The sequence below is a fragment of the Anabrus simplex genome, chromosome 7, assembly GCF_040414725.1.
Source record: "Anabrus simplex isolate iqAnaSimp1 chromosome 7, ASM4041472v1, whole genome shotgun sequence".
Lineage (NCBI taxonomy): Eukaryota > Metazoa > Arthropoda > Insecta > Orthoptera > Tettigoniidae > Anabrus > Anabrus simplex.
The window spans coordinates 61,268,711-61,282,490 of NC_090271.1; the positions used below are offsets into that span (position 1 = coordinate 61,268,711).

At 38.9% G+C, this 13,780-nt stretch overlaps 1 protein-coding gene across 1 annotated transcript in view; it reads left to right on the plus strand.

The window, feature by feature from the left end:
- Window positions 1-13,780, plus strand: part of mbc (myoblast city) — a 413,292-nt gene that overhangs the window by 314,674 nt on the left and 84,838 nt on the right. The window contains exons 30-31 of the mRNA XM_068228569.1: window positions 447-559; window positions 12,280-12,387. Of these exons, the coding sequence (XP_068084670.1) occupies window positions 447-559; window positions 12,280-12,387 (221 nt within the window). The remainder of the gene's footprint in view (window positions 1-446; window positions 560-12,279; window positions 12,388-13,780) is intronic.

A 13,780-nucleotide genomic window follows, 5' to 3' on the forward strand; every position in this document is an offset into this window, starting at 1 on the left:
AAGCTTGCTGAGTCAAGGGAATACAGTATGGTTTCTCAAGACTCTTCAATATATCTCTCAACACACTTCTGATGAAAGCGAGTGTGACGTGCGCTTTGGAGCGTTCAGCCCAGCAGGCAGGTGATAATATTTGAGCACTCTGGAGTGTTAGGGATGGCAAAGAGTTAAGAAAAGGCTAGGAAAACAACAGATAGGTAATCTGCCAAGTGGGCAACTGCCCTAAATGCAGATCAGGATTGATTGATTGATTGATTGATTGATTGATTGATTGATTGATTGATTGATTGATTGATTGATTGATTGATTGATTGATTGATTGATTGATTGATATATATTTACTTTTATCTTACAGAAATTCTTTCTCAAATTTGTCAGAGAAAGTTCCATAGTGAAGATTCTTTAGGGATGTATGATAAAAATATGCTTGAATGCTTGCTTTTTTGCAGAATTCTGATCTGAAGTTTGATAGTCCTCACCCTGTGACCCTGAGACGACAGTTCAGCACCTCAAACACGAATACTGACAACAGGCTCTCAGAAGTTAGCCTAGCTTCATCTGAGTAAGTGACTAATCATTTGTATATTACTGCATGCAGCGGGTCCTGTATTTTGTTAATAAAATATGTGTTGGTGAGCAGTTCGTAGGAAGGAAACGGAGAGACCAATGATAAATCTTTTTATTTGACATCGGAATATAACTTGGTTGTGAAGTGTTAATTACATGATATAATTGCTTGCAAGTCATACACTTCATCATAGCATTGTTTAAGTTGAGCATTTGAAAAAAAAAAATCTGTTGGTCAAATACAAGGTATAAATAGACAAAGAGTTAATGTTATTAAACACAGGACACATTACATCCAATCAGTACTCTCAACGTACATCATCATCATCATCATCATCATTCCCCTTTATCCAGCTGTAGCCGGGTAGGGGCAAATATGGTTCCTCTCCACTTTCTTCGGTCTTTCCACCACTCCTCCTCCAACACTGTGTCCCAGTCCAGGTTTCTTTCTAATGCTGCGTTGGATGGTATCCTTCCATCTCAATCGTGGTCGTCCACAGCCTCTCCTTCCTTGGATTTGCATTTCCATCACCTTTTTTGGCATTCTTTCGTCGCTCATTCACTTTATGTGCCCAAACCATTTTAGTCGGCTCTTCTCTATTCTATCATTCATTTTTTCCACTCCAATTTCTTCCCGGATTTTCTCATTCCTTTTTTTGTCTCTTCTACTCTTCTGTACAGTATCATACTCCTCAAGAATTTCATTTCGGCCGCCTGTATTCGACTCTCATCCTTCTTTGTCATTGTCCAAGTTTCTGCTCCGTAAGTTGTTATGGGTACGTAATACATCTTGTACATACTATCCTTTGCTTCCATTGGCACATCTTTGTCCCATAACATATTTCTTACACTATGATAGAAACAACTTCCAGCTTGAATCCTTTTACTAATCTCAGCATCCAGTCAAGCATTCTCCATTAATTCACTCCCCAGGTATTTAAACGTTTCCACTACTTCCAGGTGTTTGTCTGCAAGTCTAATCTGACCTTTCCCTTCTTTTTCCCCTCTAGTCATAACAAGAGTTTTACTCTTTTCTACACTTATTTTCAATCCACATTCTTCAATCTTCCCATTCACCACATTCAACTGTTCTTGAACCTTCCTGTCGTCTTCTCCCCAAATCACCATATCATCTGCAAATAACATCATGTTCATTTCTCTTCCTCCATATGCTGCTTTTGCTGTTCTCATGATGTCATCCATGACTATTGTAAACAGGATTGGTGATAGAACACTTCCCTGTCTCAGCCCACTAGTTATTTTGAACCAACTTGTCCTGCCAACTTGTGTTTGCACGCAACTAAAACATTCCTAATACAATGCCATGATCATTTTTATTAATCCCTGTCCAATTCCTTTTTGCACCAGACTGTCCCAAACTTTCGTCCTAGGGACACTGTCATATGCCTTTTCAATATCAATGAATGTCATCACCATATCATTCCCGTACTCCCAATGCTTTTCCATTAGTTGTCTCATAATGAAAATGGGTTCTATTGTTGACCTTCCACTTCTGAAACCAAACTGATTTTCCTGTATCTGCTTCTCAACCCTCAACCTTATTCTACTTTCCAGTATCCTTTCCATTATCTTAGCAACATGGGATATTAGAGTAATTCCCCTGTAGTTCTTCAAAACTTTATTACCTTTCTTGAAAATTGGGATGATTATTCCTTTTTGCCAATCCTCAGGGACCTCCTTATTCTCCCAGACATTCCTGAGAACCCGATATGTCCACTGCAGGCCTACAGCTCCAGCTGCCTTTATCATCTCCACTGAAATTTCATCTATTCCAGCAGTTTTTCCATTCTTCATCTTTCTTACTGCCATTTCAATTTCATTCATTGTAATTTCTTTATCCATTTCTTCGTCAACTAATTGCCTTTCCTGGTCGTCTATTGAATGACTGTCATCCGTTCTTATGTTCAGCAGCTTCTGAAAATATTCTCTCCATCTATTTATTATTTCTTCTGGCTTTGTTAAAATTATGCCACCTTCATCCTTCACAAATCTGGTGTTTACTTGATCTCTCTTTTTGTTTCTTAAGATACCATACAGTAATTTCTTGCTGCCCTGCGTATCATCTCTCAATGTCTGTGTAAATAAGGCCCAGCTTTTCCTCTTTTCTTCCTCCACTACTTTCTTGGCCATATAAAAATATAAAATATAAATTATAAATCTAATAAATATAAATCATATAAAAATAAAATCATGCTGGAAATAAATACAAGTACAATAGGCCTAATATATACAAATATGTTTGTTGTATGTTGGGTATTCAGCCCGAAGGCTGGTTTGATCCTCTGCAGCTTCGCCAACAGCTATCAGAAATAGCCTAGGCGTCACTGAAGAGGCGTACTAGGGAAATGAGGAGTAAGGTAGTTTCCCGTTGCTTTCCTCACCGAGCCAGCCGTTGCTATTACATATCAGTCTGCCAAGCCCACTGAAATGCATGCACCAACCAACCCTACGAGCGATATTTTCACACCATTCATAACAGGGACTGGCTGCATAAGGAATGGTATTACTAGCATCACTCATACCTCAGTCACTTTCATATTGTCAAAGCCAAGGATGAGACTGAGACAGGTCAATGAAAGTAACAAATTTGATATAGCCCATACCAGGAGACATAGTGCACTGTAAACACTACAACTCGCCAGCAAGGGCGGACACATGGATAATAAACTTGTTGCAGTGCTAGATAAGAAAATCAGGTTAATTAGTTGCAAACTGTACATTGTACACAGCAGTTGTGCATATACTAATTAGTGAATGCATATACAATCATGTACACAAATAAACAGCTACTGCCAGTGGATTCAAAACAAGACAGATTAAATGTTAGCACATGAGTAAAATCTCATGACAGAATTGATGTAATTTCCTTCTACACAGACAGTGTTTACATATTTGTTGTTCCATGTTATTAAAATTTTTATTGTAAATGATAGGAAACGAGTGCAGACTGGTCATTTTATTTAGTCCCACCAAATCTGTCGTGTTCTTTCTTTTTAAAATCAAGCTACAATGTGGAATATAGGCTGTCGGAATACATACGCTTCAATTCCTTATAGTGGTAATAGGACACAACAATTGTACATACATACATACATACATACATACATTTAGTCAGAGACTCTGTCCAGATCCATGGTTGAGTGGTCAGTGCCTTTTGGCCCTCAAGGCTCCAGATTCTCAGCTGGGTCACAGAATTTAGACATAAATGGTAAATTCCCTTGGCTTGGAGACTGAGCATTTGTGCTATCCCCAACATTCGTGCACCTCACACAACACTAACCTCCTCCACAGTAACATGCAACTTCCCGTAGCTGGCAGACACTACCTACCCTCATTGGAGGGTCTGTCATATGAAGGCTGCATCCGGCTGTGTAATTGCCACACAAAATTATCATTATAGATTCTGTGTGCCTATCACCTTCATTAAATAGGCAATGTTTTGTTACAAATATATTTAAAAACTGAACACTTCCCTTCTCTCAGTTTTTTCTTTCTCCATCTTTAATTTGCTGCTGAACATCATCAGCAAACAGGCAAGGGGAACATTTTTTTTTCTCTCTCTCTCTCTCCTGTGGTAGACAGTATTGACAAATTATATAATTGGGAGAATTACACTGCACATGCAAGCATTTAGACAGTAGGGCTATAGATTATAACATCATAACTCACATGGATGTTGTACATGAAACCGGAGAGAAGTTCGTTGATGTAGAGGTGAATTGGTACATAGCATGGGTGAAAGTAAAACTGTGGTTTAAGTTGTTCATGTAAAACTACTATAAAGGGTTCTTGTACATAAGTTCTCCCCCTCCCCCCCAAGGAACACACAACGTATGAATGTGAAGTAGCAGCTGAGTCTGGCAGTGATTTCTCTTTTGCCAGTATCCTTTCTTCACTTTTCCTCCTCTGTCTCGTGAAGCCAGCTCTTGTTCTCTTCTAATTCTGATTTTATTTTAATTTGTACATATCATTTCGGCCTCTTAGGGCTATGGTTAACTCTTGTCAGCCTTCTTGGATGTGGGATTACACAAACAAAAATGCAAGAACACCACGACATGAATGAAAGAAGTTAATAAAGTCGAAGTCCTATCTGAACTTGATCTAAACACTGAACACACATTCAGAAAGATGGTCAACACATGCACATGCACACGCGGAATTCCAGAAACCTGAGAAACATAAGCATACTCTGGCAGACCATTAGCGGGAGGCCAGAAGTCAAAACATGAAAAGGTTTCAGGAGCAGAAAAGCTTTATGCTAGTCACTACTGTACTTATTTCTGTGTTATGAATATTGTAAAATAAAACCTTTGATTTTTACTTGTGTTGTATTTTCCTTTCCCAACTCATTACCTCATTTCTACTATTTTAATGTTAGGAGAAATCGCAGCTGTGAGCTTGCATCCAGGAGATAGTGGGTTTGAACCCCACTGTTGGCAACCCTGAAGATGGTTTTCTGTGGTTTCCCATTTTCACATCAGGCAAATGCTGTACCTTAATTAAGGCCATGACTACTTCCTTCCCGTTCCTATCATCACCATAAGACCTATCTGTGTCCGTGCAACGTAAATCAGATTGTGTAAAAAAAAAAAACTATTGTATGTTAACATAGGCACTGAACAAAGGTGTCAGTATTTAAAAAAACAGGTACAATTTTAAAAACAAGGGGCATAGTTTATAGAAATTGGTTTAAAAGGGGCACACAAGTATGAAAAGATTGGGGAACACTGTGCTAGAACAATACGAGAGAGAGAGAGAGAGAAAGAAATCATAAACACGTACAAAATAAACACACACAATTCAAATCAAATGTACTGTATAATATACATAATATAAAATTGCCTTTCCAACCCCAATATCGGTAACAACACAAAAGACCAATTACTCATGTCCCAGGAGTTAGTTCGTGAAGACTTGCCATTATAAAATAGTGAGTCAGTCTAATTCTATGAATTCTTTAGCATTACTCTAAAGTTTCTGTAGTGAACAAATATCATCTATACACTTCTATTTTTAATCATATTCAATACAAAAGGGAAATGAGTCACTTTCTTTGAAAGAGTTTAAAATGGAAAAGTTGTACACATTTTTAATCTTTGATTCATATATTTACTTCCGTCTCTCAGTTTCTGGACTGCTGCCTTACCAGTTTGCCGTATGTTCAGCTTCTGGCTACTTCATTTGTTTCTTTTCTATATTTTATTGTTTGCGCCTCCTATTGTTGGGTACTGGTATTACTAACTTAATTTCTGTTCTGTTTGCAAAGTTCTTTTTAATTTGTCACAGTTTAATACTCTAGGACAATTGAGTGCTCTCAGTGGTGTGAAGAGGAGAATGCTATTATGAGCACTTCAAAGTGCTGTAGAATAATGATAGTAATTAAAATATATTAATATGAGAATGTATCCAATTCTAAATAATTTCCAGTATACTCAGTAGAACTGAAGAATTTTTCTTCTTCATAAGGTGTATTTAGTGTGGCAGACAGTCATGTGGCAACTCTTGCTATTGAAGCATATAACTTTGTGCATAACTTATGACTTGGATTACCCTCATTCCTTCTAGGATATTTCACGATTTGTCTCGCTGGAGCTGATGTTCTGTTTGCTCATCACACATTTTTAAAGTGCTCATATATTATATGAGCTTTACTATGACTTTTTGTTTATAAATTGTTCATGTGTTATTTGTAGAGGAAAGAAAGAGAGCTAAATAAATAATTGTACTCTCCAAAAATCAATCCTGGGAGGAATTTGTAAATATCGTGGTAAGGCTCTCAAGCTGCAGGAAATCCATCCTTGATTCTAATGAAGAAAGATTTGAGGGGAGAAGGAAGTGAATAAAATTATAGGTTAATCTGGTGGACTCGTTGTAGATTTTAGAGAATTGTTGGTCAAAGACAAAGAATATTTTGAAAATCTTCCAAATGTAAAAGGAAACCTTTTTATTACAGTCATGAACAACAGACATAATTGGGAAGAGAACAATGATTGCATTGAAATTATGCTCAGGATGAGACATGCTAACCAGTGTGGATTTATATAGAGAAGTCCACCATAAATGCATTTCAGGCCAGGAGGATTGTGATGGAAAAACACAGCAATGCCAAAAAGGACCTGCATATAGGCATTCAATAGAGTACCAAGACACGTGATTTAGACAGCATTATAAGCTTATGGCATTCCAGAATCTTGTGTGAAACTGATCCAGGATATGTACAAGGATGCAACACCCATGTGAGCTATACTGCAGATATATCAAAACCTTTTCAGCATTGTCATGAATCACACATGCACTTCTTGATACTGTGGTGTTGATGTGACATTGATTCTTCAGGAGGTATTTGAAAAGTGCTAGAAGACAAATTACTGAAAGTGAGCTGCTCTAAGATCGAACATCTTCCCTGCACTTTCAAAGATCTGGTGTGACTTCCATGCCAGATATTTTGCTTGACTCCCATCCCCTCCCAAAATGCAGCAGTTTAAAATTCACTGGCTCTGTGTTGGAAAAACTGGGTGGATATGATGAGGATATAAATCACAAGCTCAGTATAGGCTGAAGTGGAAGCAAAATTTGCCTACGTTCTTCGATAACAAAATGCCACCCGAAACTTAAAGGAAATCTCTACATGACAGGGGTGAGGCCTACACTGACTTATGCTTCGAAATGCTCGACATTCTATGAACACCAGAAGTGTCGTCTGAATGCCATGGAGGTGAACATGCTGAGAATGTCAGCAGGTGTTCCAAAGAAAGATCACATCCAAAATCAGCTCATCAGAAGCACATTATATATAAAAGAAACATAAGTTATGAATTTCATTATGGTCCGTATTTACAGTAGAGAAGGGTCAACCTATTCAGTACTATTAGTATTACTATTAGTACTATTAGTGGAGGAGACAGCCGTAAAGAAGATTCAGTGTGAGCGGATGACATGGTTTGAAAAGGTGAACGAACAGGATGCAAGCTATGTAGGCAAAAGAGCTTTTGGCCTTCAGCTACCCAGGGTATGAGAAAGAGGAAGACCTAAGATCAGCTGGACGCAACGGATCAGGCAGGCAACAAGAACCTTATGGCTGCACTGGTGTTGAAACACAAGCAGCTGCCAACAGCAACATGCAGCTGCATTACACTAACCCTGGGGATATTTAACAGAAGCTCCACAACCAGGACATCATCAATGAAGATACATCGAAGACAGAGTGAGGAGGAAGAAGAAGAAGAATGAGAACTTGATTTTGAATGTAACATATATTGAGGTACTTCATTTATCAGTACACCAGGCAAAGGGTCCACAGGCATTTTAGAAAAGAAGGTGCAGTCAGTTATGGAGAATAAGTTGAATGAAAACTAATGCAGTTTCAAACCACAGACAGACCAGTATAATCAGATTTTCAGTATGCTTCATGTAATTGGAAAATGCTGAGAGAGGAATGAATAGATATCCTTGTGTTTCATAGATCTGCATAAGCTGCATACAGAATTATCAGTAGAAAAGATGTTAACCATATCTAGGCATTATGGGATCAGAGGGAGGTTGTTACAGGCAATCAAAGCCATTTAAATTGACAATCAGTACGCTGTGAGAATTAATAATAGAATGAGTTCTTGATTTAAAGTCATTACAAAAATAGACTCGTATTGTTCATGTACACTGCCTGAAAAAAAAAAAAAAATAAAAAAAAAAAAAAAGAAGCACCCAGAGTGGGAGGAGGAAACTAAATGAAACTTCACATGTTGAGGGTATGTAATGCTATTTCAGTGATTACAAAATCAAGTCAAATTTACAAAGAACTTGACAGTACAAGCCCACTTATCAGTATGACGTTGCATCCTCTCTAGCCTGGATACATGCACTGATTTTGTTGGAAAGAGTGCCATAAAGCCGTTGTATCCTCATCTGAGGCAAGCTGGTCCCCAACTGTTGTAACTAGTCCTTGATATCCTAGAATCTGGTACTGGGACGGAGGTGACATCCAAGCTGGTCCCACACATGTTCTATCGGACAAATCTGGGGATCTTGCTGGCCACGGAAGTATGTCAACATCCCGAAGGCAGTTCATAAAGACATGTTGCCATGTGTGGACGAGCATTGTCCTGTTGAAAAATAGCACCACGATACTGTCACACAAGAGGTGCGACGCAGGATGTCCGTGACGTACTATTGTGCTGTCAGAGTTCCCCCAATCGCTACCAGCCGCCACCTGAAGTTATACTCGAAGGCTCCCCACACCATGATGCCAGAAGTAACACTGCTGTGCCTCTCTAAAACATTGGAAGAATGGGACCTCTCCCCAGGTCGCCGCCATACTTACAGAGGATGGTCATCCGGGGTAGTGCAGAACCGTGATTCATCGCTGAACACAATGTGGCGCCATTCATCAGCAGTCCATTCCTCCCGGTCACGGCACCACTCCAAACGGACCCATTTGTGTTGTGGTGTTAACGGCAGCCTATGCATGGGATACTAATTCCCTAGTCCGACTGCTGATAGTCTCCGACCAATGGTGCGGGATGACACAGAATGTTGCAGGGAGTCCATTATTTGTTCTCGGGTGGCTGATGCAGATGCGAAGATGTGCTTGGTGCAGAATACGCTGCTCCTCCCTTGTGGTGGTCAGGCATGGTCGACTGGAAATTCGACTACGATTATGCCTGCACTCATGTTCCCATGCAGTGCAACATTGGACCACTGTCACATCCGAATGCCCCACAAATCTGAATATTGCATGATTCGACCAGCCGCCCAAATGGAGACCTACAATGAGGCACCTTTCAAACTCTATCAGGTACTGATAACGCTCTCTCGCCCGAGTATGCGGCATCTTTGTGTCCTTCACAGTGATCACAGCATCTGACGCTGTTCAAACCCCTTATATACCCTACCAGATCTGGTAACACTAAATACGAACAACACTAATGCACTCTGGTGGCCATTTTATCTGTCACAGAGAATTGCAACTCTAATCATTTTCATACCCACCGATGGTGTGTACATCTACGAAGTTACACTGACATCCGACTGTTTCTTCTGGGTGCTTCAATTTTTTTGTCAGGCATTGTATATATATCATTCACATAGGTATAAATTAGCATGGAGAAATTGGCCAATGCTGAAGGATTTATCGTGATAGCAGACTGTGTTGAAAACTTTGCAATCTGAGTGTTTTGACCTGATGACCCCTTTAGATTAAAAGGAAATAATATGGGTATGATATCAAAATTAGCTATTCCAAGACTAAATTAATGTTGTTGGAAAGAGACCTAAGAATATAAAAATTAGGATATGGGGTATGAAACTGGAGCTGTTAAATCAAATCCCTAGGATATCTAATCTCTTGGGATAGTGGTTTAGACAGAGGAATCGAGGAGTAGCAAAAGTAGCGAACTCACAGCTGTGATTATTGGTATTCTGTAAGAAAGACATCAGCTTCCAGATGAAATTATTCTAAGCTCGCTCTGTTTTCAGGCTGACTATGCTGTATGGAAATGAAAGTTGGGTAAATTCAAGATATCTTATTCATAATCTAGAATAAATAGCCATGGAAGTTGTGAGATTGATTGCTAGTACAAACAGGTGGAATCAATGGCAGGGCAGAATTCACATCAAAGATAAAGGTCAAGTTAAGGATGAACTTAATGGTTGAAGCTGTAGATATAAATTGGCTTCAACAATGTGGTCATGTGAGGCAATTTTGGAGGAAGCTAGGTTACCTATGAGAATAATGAATGGGCTCAGCTATAGGAGACTAGAGCAATGAAGTATGTATGTAAAAAATTTCCAACTGATATATACAGTAATTTCTGCTACATACTCCGAAAGTCCCTTCCAAGAAATGTTATCTAAACTGCTTTCATGATGTCATATTCCGTACCAGAAATTGGAAATATAATCTGCATCACATCCAGAACCACTTGCTATTCTACTTGAGCATTTAACCCTGTAGAAAACCTGTCATTTTTCACTATAGTTCTCATTATATTTTGAATATGGGTTATCAATTTGAACGTTCTATGACCTTCACCCGTTATAAGATGAAATTCTTAGCCATACATGGCAGTCATAATCATATTGGATGTACATAGTACAGTGAAACTTCTCATAACGGTCACCTCCGAATTCATCATCATCCATTTCCCTCGTCCAGCTCTTGCCGAGTTCCGGACATTAATTCCTCGACAGAAATGCATGGGGTTTAATGGTAATATCAGTAATGAACATTCTTCATAACAGGCAGCCTAATAGAAAAAAGTTGCAGTCCCTGAAATTCTACACAATAATGGATAGTGTTTCGAACTAGGATGCATTATTTCATGTTACTACTGAACGTATTTCCTTTTTAAAAGTGCAGACAGTAGACAGTATTCTTTTAGGAGGTTATCTTGAGAAGTGTGTATCGCATGTGCTACGATGTTGCAGGAGGTCAAACGACTGACTTATTTTACAACATCTATGAGAAAGAACAACTTAGTGTTTGAGACATGGCCGTGCAGTTTGCTGTAGAAAAAACACAGATCAGTGACATTTAAAGTAACATCAGTGGAATCTTGAAATAGTGGTCTGGAAATTAAAATCTCTCTGGTAAACGCTCTTTTCTCAATACACCGGGCTTGAAAGTTGACGACATAACATTTGGCTGGGTTTGTCTGCCTTGTAGCAACAACCTGTCTGTGAATGGACCTCGTATCCATGAAAAAGTACTCAAACTCACGAATGAATGAATGAATGAATGCCATGACTTTAATGTATCAGTGGGCTGGCTTGACAAGTTCTGGGTCACAACATCTCTTTTTGAAATGTCTGCAGCAAATCGTGTTCACTTGACAAAAACATTGTGCCAGAGGGGAAAATTTTATTTTTATTTATTTATTTAGTCTGATCCAGGACACCCTAGATTTGCCATAAGACACAGAATAATACACAATAACAATTTTGAGGGAAGATAAAAAAGATTAATGTTTAAAAAATGATAGGTTACAATTAACCATGTTAAATGGCATGAACTCCATATAAATGGTAACGAAGAATCGAAACGGAGTATTTGATGAGTGAGACGACTATCTCATCTTGTAGATTTCTCGCTGAACAACGGAAATTTATTCCCCCCCTCCTCAGATCTGTCCGTTATTGAGAAGTTTCACTGTATATAATTTATTCTGTGAAGCATGTAGGCTCTTTGTTATTTTGCTGCCTGTTTTCAATATAAAAGCCCTATCCATTAATGTACAAGGTTTGTATTAGTGTTCAATACATGCCTCACTCTCAGAATATTTGGCTCAATTTTTGTGCTTAATATGCAAATATATGGTGCATCTCCTGATTTTTCAAACTGGAACCACATTTTTTGTACTTACACAGGTATCGAGTAGGCAGCTTAAAGTGGTTGAATCAATTTAAACTTAGGTTTTAGGGCCAATTAAGAGTAAAATTGATTTAAGGTAAGTTCTGGTTATCATAACAGAAACCATGTCGAGAAAATTGTAAGATCTTTATTTCATAATCCGATTACCATTGGTTGTCATGATGCCTCAGGTAAATGTTGAGGGAGAGGTAATCTTGAAATATGAAAAATTTGGAATATAGTATATGAAAAGCACTCAATGGCCCTTGAGTCATGTGGCGTGGTGGCTGTCAGTCCTCCTTACCCTGGCTTTGCCTTGTGTTTTGTTTTGCATGGCGGTGTGGCTCCAGGGGCAGTAGGTCACGTGTGTCGAGTCTAACCAGATCGCAGGTTGCCACGCTCAAAAGCCTGGCTACTTTCAACTTCTCCACCATCAATCCCACTGGCACGCTTGGAAGGTAAGGGCATGCCAGTAGGTGTGACAGACAGTGCTTTCTGCATGTTCTTTATATTGTATGCTAGGGGCTTGCTTTTAATATTGTGAACTTCTAGGAGAATTCAGATGTGGTCCTGACTGTAGTTGGCTGGATATCTCCTGCTCTGCTCTGCTCTCTTATTGAGGGACTTTCACGTACAGTATTCATTTGTGGATACAATTTCATAAATTGGTCTGTTATACTGAAGAAATCTATTAATTTGTATTTGTGTATGTAGAATTTGAAGGAAGATCTGATTTGAACAGAATGTTTCAACATCTGGAATGAGCTATTCAGTTCAGACTGTTAAATTTAAATCGCCCTGAAATGTTTGCTTTTCCGTGTTGAATTTTATGAGCGGCTATTTTTTTAGTAAGCACCATTCCGTAAATTTCCAGTGCAGCACTGCAGTTGCAATGTTTAGCATGTACGATGGCTCCCTTCATCTTTGGACTTGCCACATGCAACTTTGGGGACATTCCTATAGTGAGGCCATCTTGTAGTGAGTGTTTAAAATGTTCAGGACAATAGATCAACCCGCCAACTGTGAGATACGGTCTGCGATACGTTTCTTGATGCATGAAACATTAAACCAGCTGACATTCATCGCCAGGTGTGCGAGGTGTATCGTGAAAATGCAATGACTGATGGAATGGTTAAGGAATGGGTTTGAATGTTCAATGAAGGTCGTGCATGATTTCTGCAGAGCGGCCGACCGTCTATCGTCACAGATGATTTGGTGTGTGCTGTTGACGTAAAAGTTTGTGAAGACAGATGGTACACAATTTTGTCACTCTCTCTGCTTTGGGTGGCTTTCATCACAGGTGGCATGATTCTATGATAAAGGTATACAAAAATTGGTGGCCCATTATGGCAAATGCCTTAATAATGGTGTAAAAGTTAGTTTAAGGTGTGTAGAAACCAAAGAAAATGTTTTCAGAATAATATTGTTTAACTTTAAAAAGACATGTGTGCTTACTTTTTAAATGCACCATGTATATAAAGGGAATCACTGAATGGGAGTTCCTCTTAGGCTGCCCGGACTACTCGAGAATATTCTAACATGAAACATAAAAACTGAAATTCATTACATTGAGATCTTCAGTGTATTTGTCAAAAGCTACATCTGTTTCTACCTTAAAGATTGATTTGATGCAGTACTGTAATAGCCCTCAATATCAGTCTTCTTAAAAGTAGTTGGATAATTTGTGTCCTTGCCACACACTGTACATGAGCCATGCAGACATGATAGTGGGAAGATCTTGGAATCGCAGGGTACATGAGGCGACCTATACATGTCTGAAGGAATCTGGTCAATGTGAACAGACAAATCTGTGATAGAATTTCCATATCAGGTAAGAAACAATATTGGATC